The 18,868-nt window shown below is 47.8% G+C and overlaps 1 protein-coding gene across 2 annotated transcripts; it reads left to right on the top strand.

The window, feature by feature from the left end:
- The first annotated feature begins 3,397 nt into the window (after nt 1-3,397).
- On the top strand, nt 3,398-5,261 carry LOC116683064 (uncharacterized). 2 transcript variants are annotated; one of them, XM_032509815.1, is made up of 5 exons: nt 3,398-3,752; nt 3,868-3,913; nt 4,001-4,151; nt 4,235-4,366; nt 5,222-5,261. In XM_032509815.1, exons 1-4 carry the CDS (start codon nt 3,453-3,455, stop codon nt 4,362-4,364), a joined length of 627 nt encoding a protein of 208 aa, XP_032365706.1. In that variant the 5' UTR covers nt 3,398-3,452; the 3' UTR covers nt 4,365-4,366; nt 5,222-5,261. The 2 variants fall into 2 exon arrangements, 1 of the variants encoding a protein (XP_032365706.1); XR_004330522.1 differs by lacking the exon at nt 3,868-3,913 and having other exon boundaries at nt 3,741-3,752.
- The last annotated feature ends 13,607 nt before the right edge of the window (nt 5,262-18,868 follow it).

Raw genomic sequence — 18,868 nt, 5'->3', positions numbered from 1 at the left:
GACTCATTACCGAGCCATTTTGATAGCAAGTCCAACTGTTCTCCAGCTGTAAGGTCCAAATCCCTTATTGTGTTGAGAAAAGATGACTTCCAAGCTCTATACGTTTCTGGGCGGTCATCAAAATGTGATAAGCCGGTGCTGACAAGCTCTTTGCGTGCTAGATACTTTGCCATATCCAACATAACTGAAGACTCTGGCTGTCGAACAGGGGAACTATTTGAATACTGAGGGACATTTAACCTGGGCATTTCATGCAATATGTTATTGGTTCGTAATGTCTCTTTTTTCACCTGAGGGAGAGTTCTCCCTTGCAGCTGGACCAATGCCTGCGGGTTGCGACGTATTTGTGTGGTCTGGGGTTTCTCTGACCATTGTTGTGGGTTAAGTGGTAAGGGGCAGGCACCACCTTCAACATGCTGGTTACCATCTTCCTCCATAGCATTCAGAGAATGTTGAAAGGGAAATCCAACGGGGTGCATTGCTTGTTGCTCATGTTGGAAGTGTAAGGCTGATTTAGATTGCTGGCTCAGACGTGTAGCTTGATCTTTTACATAATCAGCCACGCGTTCCTGTGCGCCTTGTCCTGACGCTTGGTAGCTTTTTCCACTGTGAAAATCTTCACCTTCTTGTTCTGCTGCTGCCTCCAATATTTGTGCCTCGGCCGAAGCAGCTGCAGCCTCCTTTTCAAGATGCAGAGCTTCCAAATTAGCCTCTAGTCTTGCTTTTCAACTTTAATAGCAATCTCCCTGTCTGCAAATTCAACACGGGCTCTTGCAGCCTCTGCTTTTGCTCTTGCTCGTGCAGCTGCAACACCCACTGATGATCGTGATAATCGTGAGGATCGTGAGGATCGTGAATGCTGGGAACTATGAACTGATGCTCCATGGTTTGAGCCCTGAGTTTCTTTAGGGTCTTGGAAATCCATGTCATCCATGACAGTTATGTTTTGTTTACTCACTGCGATCTACTGCTGTAGCATGTTTAGCCAGCTGCGTACTCGTCTTTTCACTATGCTGCTCTCCTTGTGTGTGTACGTGTACACAATTCAGCATTAAGCCAAACTCCATTCAAATGAATACGGGAGTCAGGATATAGCGTCCAAGCTCCTGGTGATTTATTTGGCGTCACCGTCATATACAGTATGAATAGGAGTGAAACTGTAGAACATAAACAAAAATATACAATAAGCAAGATGCACAAAGTTTAAACTGTAATATAAACTCTACGTAGCTGCTAACAGTACATCAGTTGTATAGTATTTTAAGTATACGGTCAACATAGCATGCAGTTAAGCTAATACGTGTGGTTGATACTACAAGTTACCAATTTACAAAAATATGGCTTGGTAAAACATTCATCGCAAAAATAATGCCCAGATATTGTTGTATGATCTGTGTTAAACTAGTACTTACAGACGAGGCATAAACAAAAGAAGGATGGCAGCAGATGAAATAAGTGAGTCCCTTCAACAAAAATAAGGCTGCCTGCTGAAACTAAAATGGCCGACTTCCTGTTCTGGGTCAAAGTGTATCTCAAACTACAATAAATTTAAAGGGCCGGTAGCGGGTTAATTCCCTAAACTTGAAGGCAAAACAAGAGGTGAGAGTCAGAATAAGGCTAATGTTCTGCATAACAATGGGACCAAACTTGGGGGACATGCTGCCCAAAACTGGTGGCTTCTTCGGTTCTTGCCAGTACTGTTACATGACAAGATTAGAGACCCTAAGGAGGAAGTTTGGCAACTTGTATTGCTACTCAAGCAGGTGGTTGAGCTTGTGTGTGCTCCTACACTGTCACAATCACAGGCTGCCTACATGAAGGTCCTCATTGAAGAGTACGTAGAAACAAGGCATGTACTCTTCCCACTTAAAAAGCTTCGACCCAAACATCATTACCTTTTACATTATTCAGATCTCACATTAAAGTTTGGACCCTTAATTCGCATATGGACTATGCGATTTGAGAGCAAGCACAGCTACTTTAAGAGGTGTATTCGGGCAAGTAAGAACTTCAGAAACATCACAAAATCCCTTTCAGAGAGGCATCAGTTGCTGCAAGCCTACCAAAGCATGGGTAATGTGTTTTCCCCTGAGTTTATCATGTCTGACTGTACAAGGTTTTACCCAGAATTGTATGATAGTCAGGTTAAGGAAGCGCTAAAAGTGTTTGATGTCTCGCCATCAAATGCGGTAGTGACAGACAAAATTACTGTACGAGGCACATGCTATGCAAATGACATGCTTGTTATTTTGAGCTGCGAGGGTGGAGAGTTAACTCTCGGGCTTATTGCATGCATTGTAGTGAAACAACAAAAGACTGTGCTTCTTTTGCTTCGACAGAAAAGAGCGAATCTTGATCCAGATCTTGGTGTTTTTGAAGTAGAGGGAGAAGGTGGTACTTTTATTTGCCAAAGACTTGATGGGCTTCTTGATTACACCCAACTTAGACACTACCATAGAGGTGGCAGACTGCTGGTTACTCTTAAACACAGTCCACCATGGAACCTGTAAGGGAGAAGATCAGAAGCACACTGCCTTCACTGGAAGAGGAGCAAACAGAGACTCTTGTCACAAAGTTGACAGATATTGGAGTTAAAAATCTGGAAGACTGCACATTTTTAACAGCAGCTGACTTGGATGGGATTTTGTCGTTAATACAGTCCAGGCGGCTGATACATGCATTCTCCTCAGGTAGGTAATGGGCTTGATTAGACATTTAAACACACACACACACACCCACACACACACCCATGACACATGACAGTACATTCAGCTCTTTGTAAGTGTCTCATTCTCTTTTTTTTGAAATTCACATTTTTTGATTGTTCCTGTTCCTCCCTAGCATCTCAGAGCACCTTGGTTGTGTCCGGTGCTTCAAATGATTCAAATTTGAACGAGCATCTGGTGGCAATGCCGACTGTGGCGCTAAACGAGCATCTGGTGGCGACGCCGACTGTCACACCAACTGTGACACCTCCACAGAAGTTTCAAATCCCATGGCAGAAGTTCCCAGTTACGTTGATGAATGCACTGAAGGAGAAGAAGAGACCACTACCAAAAGACAGAAGACACATGATCCGGATCATCATGGAAGACATGATGGCTACTGACACCAGACCAGGCAGAAGCAAGTTGAAGCAGGTTGCACAACAGCTGGTTGAGAGATATCCTGATTCCTTCTTGGACAAATGTGGCATAAATGTTGTGGGTCAAGGTTTTGCATCCCTTGTAATGCAAATGGAGAACAGGGTTGAGAATGTCAGAAGACAGTATGCTTTTAGCACATCCCATGATGAGAGGCCCAAGAAAAAATGCAGAGCTTCTGACCGTTATGGTTGTACTCAATGGCAACCTGAGTCACTGAATGACTTTAACAGCAATGAGGGTAAAACGAAAATGCTACAAGATGCCTTTAAAGAAAACCTTCTCCCTCAGAGTGACATTAAAAGACTGATGTCTGAAACATATTATGCCCAGCGCATCACTCTGAATAGTGAGGAAAATATTATCAAAGTCCTGGAAGAATGGCCTTACCTCTTCGACACCACCCATCTGCTCGACCACACAGAGAAACTAATGGGATTTCCTGTCCAAACCAAATTGCTGAACCAAATTCAGGAGAAGGGCGAGATCATCACTGAGTTTCTTGGTAGCAAGGGAATCACAGGAGTTACTACAGACCCATTGAAACTCCTCCAGGGTCTAGTGAAGTACCTCTCAGAGGAGCAAAAGGTGCTTTTAATAAATGAAGAAGTAAGTTCTGCTGCAAAACATCAATTCCTTAATTTAGTAAATTATGATTTAGCCCAACAAATATGTCCCCTCACTAATTTCCCCTATGCCTACTCTGTCTTCACCTCTCTCACAGGATGCCTTAGCAGGGCTGCCAAGCACCCCGTGCATCATAGTTATGGGTAAGGAAATGCATGTCTACTCTAAAAATATTGGGAGGTGTTGTGTATTTGTTTAATTGAAAGATGTATGTTATTTATGTTTTACAGATGAAGGAAGATACAAGATGTCAGTGGATGAAGTCCCAGTTAACATAATCGGCTGTCCACTAGTTGCTGTGAGCTATATGTTCAGCCTGTATTATGTGCTGAATATAAAGTATCCAACGGGAGCAGCCCTGACTCTGGAGTTCATCCAGAGGTAAGTTTTCACCATCATTTTTGTCCGTTTTATAGTATTATTTATTTTTGCATTTTCAATTTAGACATGTTTGTATGCCACAGGTGCCTGCTGGGGATAAACCCAGAACGGGGCACGAAAGCAGAAAAGCGGGGGAAACAGTACAACGTCCCTCCAAAACTGCTTCGATTCCTGTCGGACCTTAATGACTTCAAGAATCCGTGGAAGATTTAAAGGTAATTGCACACACCTTTGTTCAGGGTAGCCGCGGGGTCTTAAAAGTAAATTTGATTATCTCAAATTAAGGCCTTGAACAAAGTCTTGGATCTAGCCAAACACCAAGCGGTAACATCTGCAAAGATTGGATCTGTGAGCGTATTAATCTGCTCGGTGTGCGTCCTATAACAAACAGAGTGAGCAGCTGCCGGACTCTAACATTTGTTGATCTGAGCAGGACTTCCCTGAGCAGACTGTTTAGAGACGATGTGACCGGCAGGTAACGTTAAAGGTTATCTGCTGCTGTAGCAGAGCTGCAAGTAACCGCTGATCTGAGCTGTGTGTTTCAGGGTTTAACACTGCTGCACAACTGTTGTTGGTGATCTACAAGAGGAATCTTCGCAGAATTTATTCTGACTTAAATAAAAGTTAGCACAGCTGTTCCGCATGGGCCATTGAGGCTCTGTGCCAAATTTGGCGTCAATTGGTTATTAGATGGCACTTATAATTTTTATAATTTGCAAAATTGCTATATGAAAAATTTACTTTGTACCTCCTAGAGCGCAAGACCCATCTGCACCAACATCTGCGTCTAAACTTGGGAGGCCCAAGCGCCCGAATAGCTCAGTTGGTAGAGCGGGCGACCATATAAAGAGGTTTACTCTGATGTGGTGGACGCGGGTTTGACTCCGACCTGCGGCCTTTTGCTCCATGCCATTCCCCTCTCTCCCCTTTCATGTCTTCTGCTGTCCTGTCAAAATAAAGGCTGAAAATGCCCCAAAATCTTGGTGGACCCTCATTACAAAAACTTATTAAAAGAACTTTGATAGTCGAAAAAATGCACAGTAATAAGTCATTCTATTTTTGTTTTCCAGCAGAAGAAGCATCTCAAACAGAGAAAGGAGAGTGATGTGTGTCTGTGGACACCCATCTTTACGGAGGACAACCATGGTATTATTAACTTTTTTTAAATAAGGACCATTTTGCAAATATGAGGACATTTCAGCCGACTACACTTTATTTTCCCCGGCCTTTAAAGGCTATTTACAAGCTTCTTTCAAGTTTTCAGAGAGATCCTCAGAAACGTGCAAACATCTGTTCCTGTGCATCTACGCTTTTTGTACTCTGAATACAGACTTTTGCTCTCTACTGCCCTCTACTGACATGGACTTATTTGCCCTGGAACAAGGAAAACTAGAGGAAGACATGTCACATGGTTTTAGAATGAAATGCATATTCATTGTTTGGTTTGTCTGTCACATTCTTGTTATTTAACTAATGTTAAATAAATTATAGTTATGTTGTAGAAAGGATGTTCATACCCTGTCTGAGATGTTCTTAAAATGTAAACCGCTACATTTTTAAATTCAAAATGGACTTACTATCATTGTAAAGCCTTTTAGTGAAAAATGACTTATGTTACAGCCAACGCTTTCTCACTCCGATGGCGTAAAATACGGAAGTTTGGCCAGTGGCTTTCCGCGTCTGATGCAACAAAAAAGGCGTCCTTTGGCGTGTGAGGAACGTACCGGGGAGAGCAGCATCTAGCGAGTAGTATGCAATGGGGAATTTGTCGTAGGGAGGTTGGTCGGGGGGGGTGGATGTGTCAAACACAGGACCTTCATTCAAGAGACCGGGGTTCAAGTCCCGTGTGTGTCCTTAACCGTCCTGTTATTACCGGGTGTCACGGAACTTTAGCATATATGTATATATATATACTTTTAATGCCAGTAACAACTGACCAAACGTCCATATCTTATGAGATGAGAGTGAGAACGTGTTGGATGTTTTATTACTCTGTGTTCTGCTTTAATTCATCCTGTGTTCATCACACCCACCTTGTGTACAGTGTGACAAATTGTGTTAATGTTGTTTAAAGTTATTTAATTTTTTTATTTCTCTTTGGGTAATGCTTTAGTCCTTTTTGTATTTTTAAAGAATTTTGAAAGATGAGTTAAATAAAAATCTTTTTTTCATCACAGATTTAAGATGTTTTACCAAAATGTATTACCAAAATAAAGTGCACCATCAAGTAACAGAAAAGTTGCATTTGTATTTCTGTAAGTAATACCAAAAATGTTTTTCATTTACTGTAGTTAAACCTTTTAATTACAGGACAAAGTCCAGGTAATGAGCTGCCAGTACATTTGCTGTTATTTTACAGATTTATGTATGATTCACAGAAAATGTTCTGTTTTTTAACTGTAGGAACACCATTAAATAACAGTAAATGTTCTGTTTTTTAACTGTAGGAACACCATTAAATAACAGTATATGTTCTGTTTTTTAACTGTAGGAACACCATTAAATAACAGTATATGTTCCGTTTTTTTACTGTAGGAATACCATTAAATAACAGTAAATGTTCCGTTTTTTTACTGGAGGAACACCGTTATTTAATTACGGTAGAAAGTCCCGGTAATGAGCTGCCAGTACTTTTTCTGTTAATTTACGGAATTTTTTCTTACAGTGCAGGCTCCTCTCTTTACCCTGTCTTTCTTAATTACACTGTGATAGTTTTAGACTGCCGGGGAACTTCCTTTGACACACTGAGCTCCTCTCTCCTTTATCTTTTCATTTGTGTGCATCCATGTCCCAGAATTGCTTCAGTCTGTGTTACCACGTTTGCAGTGAACATTGTATTGTCCAGCAGAAAGGCAACAGGTGTGTTACTTTTCGACTATGATTTATACCATAGCAGTGCAAGCATTTTGCCCAGGTTTGATTTCCAGCCACCGCAGTTGCATTTACAGGTTTTGAAGCCATATACAACATTAACATTACATGTTTTACCCAGGTTTCTTCTTTTATTCAGTGATATTTCAATCACTGGAGATGTAGCTCAGCAGCAGAGGTGGGTAGTAACGAGTTACATTTACTCCGTTACATTTACTTGAGTAAATTTTTGAAAAAATTGTACTTCTAGGAGTAGTTTTAATTCACTATACTTTTACTTTTACTTGAGTAGATTAGTAAAAAATAAACTGTACTCTTACTCCGCTACATTGGGCTACAATGAGCTCGTTACTCGTTACTATGCGTCATTGTTTTTACCCCAGCGTACCTCAATCCTCATTTTAATGTTTTATTTTGACAGAGAGAGAGAGTCTTCCGCTGAAGGCTCTACAACGTGACTGTGCTTAACCAATCACACGTCGTTGTGCGGTCACGTGATCATACTCGCTTCAGCAGCGCATAGACACATAAAGACGTATCTCTTTATATGTCTATGCAGCAGCGCGATAGGTTAGCTTTACAGTCGTAGCTAAGCAAAGACGTCAGAATCAAATGTCGCCAAGGCAATGCAGACCAGGAGGACCCCCCCCCCCCGGCCTCATAGTGAAAGCATGGTTACCTTTTAGGAAAAGTGGAAACAGCAGCTACGTTATGCGGCGTCTTCTGTGTCGACCAAAACAAACGGACATGTGAGCGTTCAACAACTCAACATCTAACCTGAGGAAACGTAGCCGTGGTTTTAGTTTCTGCTGTGGAGAGGTGGATCTTTGTCTTTTAGGTTACATACAGTATGTTTTGCACATGCAGTATCCATCCAAATTTGATGTGACAAGTCTCTCAAGTAAGCTATTTTGTAATAAATAAATACATTTAAATTTATTATATTGATTGGATGAGCTATAATTTGCCTAAATATGATTATTTTGTATTTTTGTTGGTCTGATTGATGCTTGTGTTAAGAAATAAATCAGACGTTACTCAACAGTTACTCACTACTTGAGTAGTTTTTTCTTCAAGCACTTTTTTACTCTTACTCAAGTAATTATTTGGATGACTACTTTTACTTTTACTTGAGTCATATTATTCTGAAGTAACAGTACTTTTACTTGAGTACAATTTTTGGCTACTCTACCCACCTCTGCTGACAGATCACGGCTACGTCCATGCACTAGACCCACAGTACCCAAAGAATCTCGAGCTTACATTCACATTTATCCAAAAAAGTGTGATGTGTCTTGAGGACAACAAACCACTGAAAGGGTGTCTACTGACGCTGAAGAATGATTTGTTCAATGAGTGAATCACTCAGAATGGACTGTTTGTTGAGATGAGTTGGGGAAGTTTTTTGTTTTTTTCCGCCTCCTCTTTACAAATCATTTGCCTCTTCTACCCAAGATTTGAGATAACAGTGTTTGCCTCTTCTACTTCAGATTTAATACATTGATGTTAATAGATAAATATCACAACATTGACTTCTTGCCCAGCACAAGTTTTTGCACTGAATAATTTGTGGGAAACGACTGTTCAATTCATGCACTATACATGTTTAATGTTATGTTGCCTAATGCCTACCATGATGCACTACCTTGATGTTGCCAGTTTAAGTACAGCACAGTAGAAACCAGTAGTTTATTTGAAGGTTTTATTTTTTTAAATTTAGTTGCAGCCTTCTAAGTACAGTAAGTGCCGCAACATTTTTAAGCAGTGGTAAATGGCTCGACATGCTAATTTTTGATTTTGAGCATTATTCACTTTTTTTAAAACACTGCTATTATTCTGAACACAACTGTACGTGTTTCAGTCCCTCCAGCATTTTGCAATGTTGCAATATACAATTCACACAAATTCAACCAATCACAGAGACTTTTTGTGTGACCCCCAATCATTGCAACTTTTCTACAAATTTGACCAATAACCGGAGTTTCCCGCTACTTTATCTAATCCCGGCAGTCCCACGTTCCAGTCTTTGTCTCAGTATTTGACACAAATGGTGGACGCAAGAAAAAACTGGAGATGAGATGTACAGGGTGACCTAAACTGAGAACAGCTACGATCATTATTGTAAGTGCAATGATACGTTAAAGCCTAACAAATTCTTTATCAAACCAAAGAAATGTGTCCAAGAACAGGTGAGGAATTAAACAATGTAAAGATCAACAAGCCACTGACATGTTAAAATTTGATTAATTCAATAAATAGTCTTAAATTCTCCAACCATTTTCATATTGTACCAACAATCACAGCATCCCGAGCCTTTTTGGTAAAGTTACTAGGAAAACTTAGCCTAGAGTAAATTTTATATTCATAAAGTTTACTTATTGTTAAACATTAAAAAATATTTTGCAGTACAAGACATTGTTACTTTTATCACAAGACAAAAAGTGTACTGTGTGCATTTCCATGTGTTGGAAAGCTAAATGTTACCATTACATGAGGTAGTTTGCAGCTGCTGTTTGTATTATTGTGCGTTTGTGGGGGCCCGTGTATGTGTAAGGGTGTTTTAGTGGGTCTTCACATGTGCTCATCTGCTGTAAAGCACAATAGTGCTCCATTGTACCACCAGGTCTAAATTGACCTAGGAAAACCAAACACTATTTAAAACCCTAAAATTTAATGAAATAATTAATTTTAATAGCAAAGATTGATAACCACCCATGTTATTTTTAGTTAATAGAAACTCATTTTTGATAAAGAAACTTAAGTCAAATTTGACCCCAAGACAAAAAGGAAAAACAAGTTTTAAACTAAAATGGACTCAAGCCTACTAGTGGGTACTTGCCATGCTGACTGTTGTCGTTAATCTAAACTGCAACAGTGTTGATCCCAAAGTGATCCTTTTCGTGCAATTGTTTTAGTTTGGAGGAATGCTTAAAGTAATGGCAAAATGAAACCGTTGTGCTTCCTGGCAGATGAAATCATTATTCAATAAGAGAAGTATGGTAAAATCAGTTCAGTTTAATATCACCACAGATATAAGTAGGTACATGCAGAAACATGTCAAAGGCGCGTCAGGTTGGCGGCCTGGTCGCCCAGCGTCAGGTTGGCGGCCTGGTCGCCCAGCGTCAGGTTGGCGGCCTGGTCGCCCAGCGTCAGGTTGGCGGCCTGGTCGCCCAGCGTCAGGTTGGCGGCCTGGTCGCCCAGCGTCTGGTTGGCGGCCTGGTCGCCCAGCGTCTGGTTGGCGGCCTGGTCGCCCAGCGTCTGGTTGGCGGCCTGGTCGCCCAGCGTCTGGTTGGCGGCCTGGTCGCCCAGCGTCTGGTTGGCGGCCTGGTCGCCCAGCGTCTGGTTGGCGGCCTGGTCGCCCAGCGTCTGGTTGGCAGCCTGGTCGCCCAGCGTCTGGTTGGCAGCCTGGTCGCCCAGCGTCTGGTTGGCAGCCTGGTCGCCCAGCGTCTGGTTGGCAGCCTGGTCGCCCAGCGTCTGGTTGGCAGCCTGGTCGCCCAGCGTCTGGTTGGCAGCCTGGTCGCCCAGCGTCTGGTTGGCAGCCTGGTCGCCCAGCGTCTGGTTGGCAGCCTGGTCGCCCAGCGTCTGGTTGGCAGCCTGGTCGCCCAGCGTCTGGTTGGCAGCCTGGTCGCCCAGCGTCTGGTTGGCAGCCTGGTCGCCCAGCGTCTGGTTGGCAGCCTGGTCGCCCAGCGTCTGGTTGGCAGCCTGGTCGCCCAGCGTCTGGTTGGCAGCCTGGTCGCCCAGCGTCTGGTTGGCAGCCTGGTCGCCCAGCGTCTGGTTGGCAGCCTGGTCGCCCAGCGTCTGGTTGGCAGCCTGGTCGCCCAGCGTCTGGTTGGCAGCCTGGTCGCCCAGCGTCTGGTTGGCAGCCTGGTCGCCCAGCGTCTGGTTGGCAGCCTGGTCGCCCAGCGTCTGGTTGGCAGCCTGGTCGCCCAGCGTCTGGTTGGCAGCCTGGTCGCCCAGCGTCTGGTTGGCAGCCTGGTCGCCCAGCGTCTGGTTGGCAGCCTGGTCGCCCAGCGTCTGGTTGGCAGCCTGGTCGCCCAGCGTCTGGTTGGCAGCCTGGTCGCCCAGCGTCTGGTTGGCAGCCTGGTCGCCCAGCGTCTGGTTGGCAGCCTGGTCGCCCAGCGTCTGGTTGGCAGCCTGGTCGCCCAGCGTCTGGTTGGCAGCCTGGTCGCCCAGCGTCTGGTTGGCAGCCTGGTCGCCCAGCGTCTGGTTGGCAGCCTGGTCGCCCAGCGTCTGGTTGGCAGCCTGGTCGCCCAGCGTCTGGTTGGCAGCCTGGTCGCCCAGCGTCTGGTTGGCAGCCTGGTCGCCCAGCGTCTGGTTGGCAGCCTGGTCGCCCAGCGTCTGGTTGGCAGCCTGGTCGCCCAGCGTCTGGTTGGCAGCCTGGTCGCCCAGCGTCTGGTTGGCAGCCTGGTCGCCCAGCGTCTGGTTGGCAGCCTGGTCGCCCAGCGTCTGGTTGGCAGCCTGGTCGCCCAGCGTCTGGTTGGCAGCCTGGTCGCCCAGCGTCTGGTTGGCAGCCTGGTCGCCCAGCGTCTGGTTGGCAGCCTGGTCGCCCAGCGTCTGGTTGGCAGCCTGGTCGCCCAGCGTCTGGTTGGCAGCCTGGTCGCCCAGCGTCTGGTTGGCAGCCTGGTCGCCCAGCGTCTGGTTGGCAGCCTGGTCGCCCAGCGTCTGGTTGGCAGCCTGGTCGCCCAGCGTCTGGTTGGCAGCCTGGTCGCCCAGCGTCTGGTTGGCAGCCTGGTCGCCCAGCGTCTGGTTGGCAGCCTGGTCGCCCAGCGTCTGGTTGGCAGCCTGGTCGCCCAGCGTCTGGTTGGCAGCCTGGTCGCCCAGCGTCTGGTTGGCAGCCTGGTCGCCCAGCGTCTGGTTGGCAGCCTGGTCGCCCAGCGTCTGGTTGGCAGCCTGGTCGCCCAGCGTCTGGTTGGCAGCCTGGTCGCCCAGCGTCTGGTTGGCAGCCTGGTCGCCCAGCGTCTGGTTGGCAGCCTGGTCGCCCAGCGTCTGGTTGGCAGCCTGGTCGCCCAGCGTCTGGTTGGCAGCCTGGTCGCCCAGCGTCTGGTTGGCAGCCTGGTCGCCCAGCGTCTGGTTGGCAGCCTGGTCGCCCAGCGTCTGGTTGGCAGCCTGGTCGCCCAGCGTCTGGTTGGCAGCCTGGTCGCCCAGCGTCTGGTTGGCAGCCTGGTCGCCCAGCGTCTGGTTGGCAGCCTGGTCGCCCAGCGTCTGGTTGGCAGCCTGGTCGCCCAGCGTCTGGTTGGCAGCCTGGTCGCCCAGCGTCTGGTTGGCAGCCTGGTCGCCCAGCGTCTGGTTGGCAGCCTGGTCGCCCAGCGTCTGGTTGGCAGCCTGGTCGCCCAGCGTCTGGTTGGCAGCCTGGTCGCCCAGCGTCTGGTTGGCAGCCTGGTCGCCCAGCGTCTGGTTGGCAGCCTGGTCGCCCAGCGTCTGGTTGGCAGCCTGGTCGCCCAGCGTCTGGTTGGCAGCCTGGTCGCCCAGCGTCTGGTTGGCAGCCTGGTCGCCCAGCGTCTGGTTGGCAGCCTGGTCGCCCAGCGTCTGGTTGGCAGCCTGGTCGCCCAGCGTCTGGTTGGCAGCCTGGTCGCCCAGCGTCTGGTTGGCAGCCTGGTCGCCCAGCGTCTGGTTGGCAGCCTGGTCGCCCAGCGTCTGGTTGGCAGCCTGGTCGCCCAGCGTCTGGTTGGCAGCCTGGTCGCCCAGCGTCTGGTTGGCAGCCTGGTCGCCCAGCGTCTGGTTGGCAGCCTGGTCGCCCAGCGTCTGGTTGGCAGCCTGGTCGCCCAGCGTCTGGTTGGCAGCCTGGTCGCCCAGCGTCTGGTTGGCAGCCTGGTCGCCCAGCGTCTGGTTGGCAGCCTGGTCGCCCAGCGTCTGGTTGGCAGCCTGGTCGCCCAGCGTCTGGTTGGCAGCCTGGTCGCCCAGCGTCTGGTTGGCAGCCTGGTCGCCCAGCGTCTGGTTGGCAGCCTGGTCGCCCAGCGTCTGGTTGGCAGCCTGGTCGCCCAGCGTCTGGTTGGCAGCCTGGTCGCCCAGCGTCTGGTTGGCAGCCTGGTCGCCCAGCGTCTGGTTGGCAGCCTGGTCGCCCAGCGTCTGGTTGGCAGCCTGGTCGCCCAGCGTCTGGTTGGCAGCCTGGTCGCCCAGCGTCTGGTTGGCAGCCTGGTCGCCCAGCGTCTGGTTGGCAGCCTGGTCGCCCAGCGTCTGGTTGGCAGCCTGGTCGCCCAGCGTCTGGTTGGCAGCCTGGTCGCCCAGCGTCTGGTTGGCAGCCTGGTCGCCCAGCGTCTGGTTGGCAGCCTGGTCGCCCAGCGTCTGGTTGGCAGCCTGGTCGCCCAGCGTCTGGTTGGCAGCCTGGTCGCCCAGTCTGGTTGGCAGCCTGGTCGCCCAGCGTCTGGTTGGCAGCCTGGTCGCCCAGCGTCTGGTTGGCAGCCTGGTCGCCCAGCGTCTGGTTGGCAGCCTGGTCGCCCAGCGTCTGGTTGGCAGCCTGGTCGCCCAGCGTCTGGTTGGCAGCCTGGTCGCCCAGCGTCTGGTTGGCAGCCTGGTCGCCCAGCGTCTGGTTGGCAGCCTGGTCGCCCAGCGTCTGGTTGGCAGCCTGGTCGCCCAGCGTCTGGTTGGCAGCCTGGTCGCCCAGCGTCTGGTTGGCAGCCTGGTCGCCCAGCGTCTGGTTGGCAGCCTGGTCGCCCAGCGTCTGGTTGGCAGCCTGGTCGCCCAGCGTCTGGTTGGCAGCCTGGTCGCCCAGCGTCTGGTTGGCAGCCTGGTCGCCCAGCGTCTGGTTGGCAGCCTGGTCGCCCAGCGTCTGGTTGGCAGCCTGGTCGCCCAGCGTCTGGTTGGCAGCCTGGTCGCCCAGCGTCTGGTTGGCAGCCTGGTCGCCCAGCGTCTGGTTGGCAGCCTGGTCGCCCAGCGTCTGGTTGGCAGCCTGGTCGCCCAGCGTCTGGTTGGCAGCCTGGTCGCCCAGCGTCTGGTTGGCAGCCTGGTCGCCCAGCGTCTGGTTGGCAGCCTGGTCGCCCAGCGTCTGGTTGGCAGCCTGGTCGCCCAGCGTCTGGTTGGCAGCCTGGTCGCCCAGCGTCTGGTTGGCAGCCTGGTCGCCCAGCGTCTGGTTGGCAGCCTGGTCGCCCAGCGTCTGGTTGGCAGCCTGGTCGCCCAGCGTCTGGTTGGCAGCCTGGTCGCCCAGCGTCTGGTTGGCAGCCTGGTCGCCCAGCGTCTGGTTGGCAGCCTGGTCGCCCAGCGTCTGGTTGGCAGCCTGGTCGCCCAGCGTCTGGTTGGCAGCCTGGTCGCCCAGCGTCTGGTTGGCAGCCTGGTCGCCCAGCGTCTGGTTGGCAGCCTGGTCGCCCAGCGTCTGGTTGGCAGCCTGGTCGCCCAGCGTCTGGTTGGCAGCCTGGTCGCCCAGCGTCTGGTTGGCAGCTGGTCGCCCAGCGTCTGGTTGGCAGCCTGGTCGCCCAGCGTCTGGTTGGCAGCCTGGTCGCCCAGCGTCTGGTTGGCAGCCTGGTCGCCCAGCGTCTGGTTGGCAGCTGGTCGCCCAGCGTCTGGTTGGCAGCCTGGTCGCCCAGCGTCTGGTTGGCAGCCTGGTCGCCCAGCGTCTGGTTGGCAGCCTGGTCGCCCAGCGTCTGGTTGGCAGCCTGGTCGCCCAGCGTCTGGTTGGCAGCCTGGTCGCCCAGCGTCTGGTTGGCAGCCTGGTCGCCCAGCGTCTGGTTGGCAGCCTGGTCGCCCAGCGTCTGGTTGGCAGCCTGGTCGCCCAGCGTCTGGTTGGCAGCCTGGTCGCCCAGCGTCTGGTTGGCAGCCTGGTCGCCCAGCGTCTGGTTGGCAGCCTGGTCGCCCAGCGTCTGGTTGGCAGCCTGGTCGCCCAGCGTCTGGTTGGCAGCCTGGTCGCCCAGCGTCTGGTTGGCAGCCTGGTCGCCCAGCGTCTGGTTGGCAGCCTGGTCGCCCAGCGTCTGGTTGGCAGCCAGCGGTTTGGGTCCGTTCAGGGGCAATTGAACATCTGCAAGTTTTTGAATAGCTGCCTCAGCTTCTACTTCATTGGTTTCCAGTTGTGCTGAAAAATACGTAGAAATCGTTAATTCCCAACTACCCTTGACATTAATACTGTAAATAATTTACCATTAAGGCTTCTTTGTTTTTGATTAAAAAGTAAAGTATTAAGACTTCCTTTTAAGACTTGATACCTCCAAAACATTTAATTGGTAATTAGGCCAGTGGCGTTTGTTTACATCATTACAGAATCTGTATTGAGATTAAGTTAGCACAGCAGTTGTGTTCATGTGCTGCATTTACTTGGTTTGGGAAATTACACAATCTCTACAGAGCTACCTTAGCTTAAGTTGGCTGACTGACTATATAAATGTCTGAATAATTTGAGAAGCCAGCTTTATACCTACATTGTATGGTCAAATAGCTTAAATTAAACATGGGTTGGAATCCCCGTTCCAAAAGCCAGACAACTTTACCTTAATTTACTACATTGTGCCACAAAGAACCTCAGCTGTAAACAAAATTGCAGCATTTTCCCAATATGGTTTCATAGAACCCGCTCACCTTTTTTAGCAGCTTGGATCAACATGGACTCCATTGACTGGAGAAGTGCAAAGGCCCTCTTCATGGAGATATCATTGGGAGACACATCTGCAGTTCAAAATAAATTCAGTTAGTATCCGTAAGTAGCTCTATAAAGATTCTGTCACTAATGTTCTTACCTCTAATCATTCTCCTCTGCAGCGCATCATCATGTCTTTCATTTGTGCCGCCAACTGGCAAACTCAAGCCTGAGGACAATGCAACTGCGGTTAATCAAATGTTTCTGCTGTTTGACACCACATATCATGAACTCGCTAAATTTCATTTCAGTAATTGAGTAATTTACCCTACTCTTTACATTCGCTATACTCCACTACATATTTGAATACAAGCTTCAAACAGAAGAAATGTAACAACCTTTGTTAATCCAAACAGTCAGCACACAAACAACAAAGACCCAAACAGCTGCCATCACTCCAGTCACCAAGAGAAACTGGTTCCTGTGCTACATGCCAGGTAAAAACCATCATGCAGGTAGCACAGCTGTTGCTGATCAGCTCTGATTGGCTCTCTCTGCAGAGTCAGTGCTAGTTGAGATTCAGCCCATGAAAAATGGGAATTTGGAAGCAAGGGACATGTACAGACTATATTGTAAAGAAAGTCCAGGAAGTTGTGTTTTTTACAAGAAAGAAAGTCAATGATGTTTGTCTGAACACTGTTAGACTTTTTTTTGTAAATTTGCGTTAACTTACTGGCAACGTGCTGTAACTTCCTGATTACAGTATCATAACTGTACATGTTTTTTTACAGTATAATACCCTTACTGTAACTTAGTTTTACAGTAGTAAAAATACCCTTAGTTTTACTGTTTAAAGAACTCCACAGTGGGAAAGCCCCAGGGATTGATTAAATTCGTTAAGAAATATTGTAAGGAGAGGCTGTCTTGGTTGACATACCTCTTTAACATTGCGTGGAGGTCTGTGGCAGTGCCTAAGGAGTGGCAGACCAGGGTGGTTGCTCCCCTCTTCAAGAAGAATGGCATCTGCCCATTACAGGAGTATCACTATGCGCAGGCTCCTTGGTAAACTCTACTCCAAGGTCCATTACACCATGGAACCTTTAGAAGTGTTGCAGGGGTATGCTAGGCAGTTTCTTTCATGATATCCACATGTGTGCTATTGAAGGCACACAACAATCACAACAAGGATTAAAAAGCAACAATTATTGGCCAACTTAAGTCATTTAGTTAGCTAAGCATCCAGAGGATGTGGAAAAAAAGCAAGTCAAGAACAGGTTTTGAAGGACTTGCCACAGACAGTGAATACAGCAGTAGATATGTCTGCTATGTACAAACACATGGTAACTTTACATCTGTTGACAATAAAGATGCTCACAAAATGCTGCACTTACAATTGCGTTTCTTGTGCACATTCATGTCCTCTTAATTACAAAGAACTGCTAAGTTCTTTATTCCCAATATCATTGGAAATATCATGTCTCAGAAAAACAGTAGCTGTCAGACGTGGGATTTGAATCCACGCCTCCAGTGGAGACAGCGACCTGAACGCAGCGCCTTGGACCGCTCGGCCATCCCGACTGATCCAACAAATGCAGTAGGACCTTTCTCAAAAATTATAATTTAATATAGTAAATTAAAGATGTCATGATATAGTAGGTTCTCAGTCATCCATGTCATAGTTAACAAGGGAAGGTTTCTCAACTGTCAGTCCAAATATATGGGCGTTCATGGAGACATGGAAGAAAGTCACCAGGGTGGCAATGTGCTTGACAAAGGCAATACATTGCGCGGGATGTGAAGGCAATGTGCAATACAGGCTAAATCCTATGGTGGAAATCAATATCCACTAATGTTTCTGTCCACAATGTCCACCTGAATCCAGAAATGTCCCTGCCAGATGGGAAATAGACCTGACAATTGGATCAACATTGTGCAATTATCTTCAAAATGTCCAACTGAGTCCACAGATATACCTGCCAGATGGGAAAAAAACTGATAACTGTCTTTGTGGTCTAAATGTGTCAAATATTGCCGTACAATGTCCACATTGAGTCTAGATGTGTCCGTTTTGGTTCCTGATCCATGCTATTACCCCAAAAGTTCACAACTAGGCCAAGGGCAACTGGACTTGGTAAAAGGTTCTCCGCAGAAGTTTTGTCTCTCATCCAAGAGACTTCTTTAGTTGTTTTTTTTACAAAGAAAGGGTTGGACACAGTGCCCACTCCCCCACCCATATCTGACAATTGAAAGCTGTGGGGAAAGGGGGGTTCCAAAGCTAATAGACCATCAACAAGCAGTTCTGATGCACTATACTGGCCCATTCAGGATGAGCACTGTATACTCTGACTCTATTGCCCCTTATCAGATTAAAGCTGTTAAACCTAAGGCAGACCCCTGGCTAAATGACACCACAAGGGCCCTTAGGCAACACTGCAGACAAGCTGAACAAAGATGGAAAGACAATCTACATGTGACACTGGGTGTATTAAGGGACAGTCTATCACATACCAGAATGCTGTGAAGGTGGTGAAGATGCAGCATCTCTCTTCTGTCATAGCTAGCAATTGCCACGAACCTAGATTGTTATTTAATACTATTAACTCCGTCATAAATCCATGCACCTCTGCTCCAACAGATGTGTCAATTAGTACATGTGAGAAATGTCTTGGTTATTTTATTGACAAAGTAGCATCTATCTGGGAAATTACCAGTGCTAATTTTAAGGTCTTTTTATCTGCTTCTCCTACACACTCACAGAGATGGCAAAAGTACTTACTTTCCGTACTTAAGTAGAAGTACAGATACTTGTGTTAAAAAATACTCCGGTAAAAGTGGAAGTGCTGATTAAACTTCTTTACTCAAGTAAAAGTAACAAAGTACAGGCTTGGAAATTTACTTAAAGTATAAAAGTAAAAGTAGCCTTGCGAAAGCTACCTGGAGCACACAAATGTTACTAGAGAAACGCTGAGGAACTTCAGTGGACATGGAGGACATGTCTTTATATGGCAAAGGCTACATTTTAAATGGATGTCTGCCAATAGGTCTAAAACATAACATATATGATTATAATGACAGAAACTGGGGCTCCAGGTTAATAAGATTCTGACTTATTAGCAAGATATGAATTCAGTTGTGATTCTGTGAGAATTCACAGATCCAGTTTCTATTTTTAATCTTTCCCCCTGTAAACATGTAAATTAATCTACATGTAGGTGTGTGCTCAAATATTGCTTCTGGAAATAAAATAAAGGATTAAAATATGAATGTCTAAACAGACATTAATGAAGAAGTTCCCCAGCACACTGGCCAGGAGTCCTTCTTGATGCCTACTGTCTCGAACATCTCTCTC

The sequence above is a fragment of the Etheostoma spectabile genome, unplaced genomic scaffold, assembly GCF_008692095.1.
Source record: "Etheostoma spectabile isolate EspeVRDwgs_2016 unplaced genomic scaffold, UIUC_Espe_1.0 scaffold00018880, whole genome shotgun sequence".
Classification (NCBI taxonomy): Eukaryota; Metazoa; Chordata; class Actinopteri; order Perciformes; family Percidae; genus Etheostoma; species Etheostoma spectabile.
Note: the sequence above shows the minus strand (reverse complement) of the source record. Positions and strands in the feature narration are given on the sequence as shown.

What these genes read in the sequence shown, in the direction of transcription:
- LOC116683064 (XM_032509815.1), top strand. Translation starts at nt 3,453, where the DNA reads ATGTCTGAAACATATTATGCCCAGCGCATCACTCTGAATAGTGAGGAA. An exon ending in CCCGTGCATCATAGTTATGG is followed by an intron (nt 3,914 to 4,000) that starts GTAAGGAAATGC and finishes TATGTTTTACAG; the next exon opens with ATGAAGGAAGATACAAGATG. An exon ending in ACTCTGGAGTTCATCCAGAG is followed by an intron (nt 4,152 to 4,234) that starts GTAAGTTTTCAC and finishes TGTATGCCACAG; the next exon opens with GTGCCTGCTGGGGATAAACC.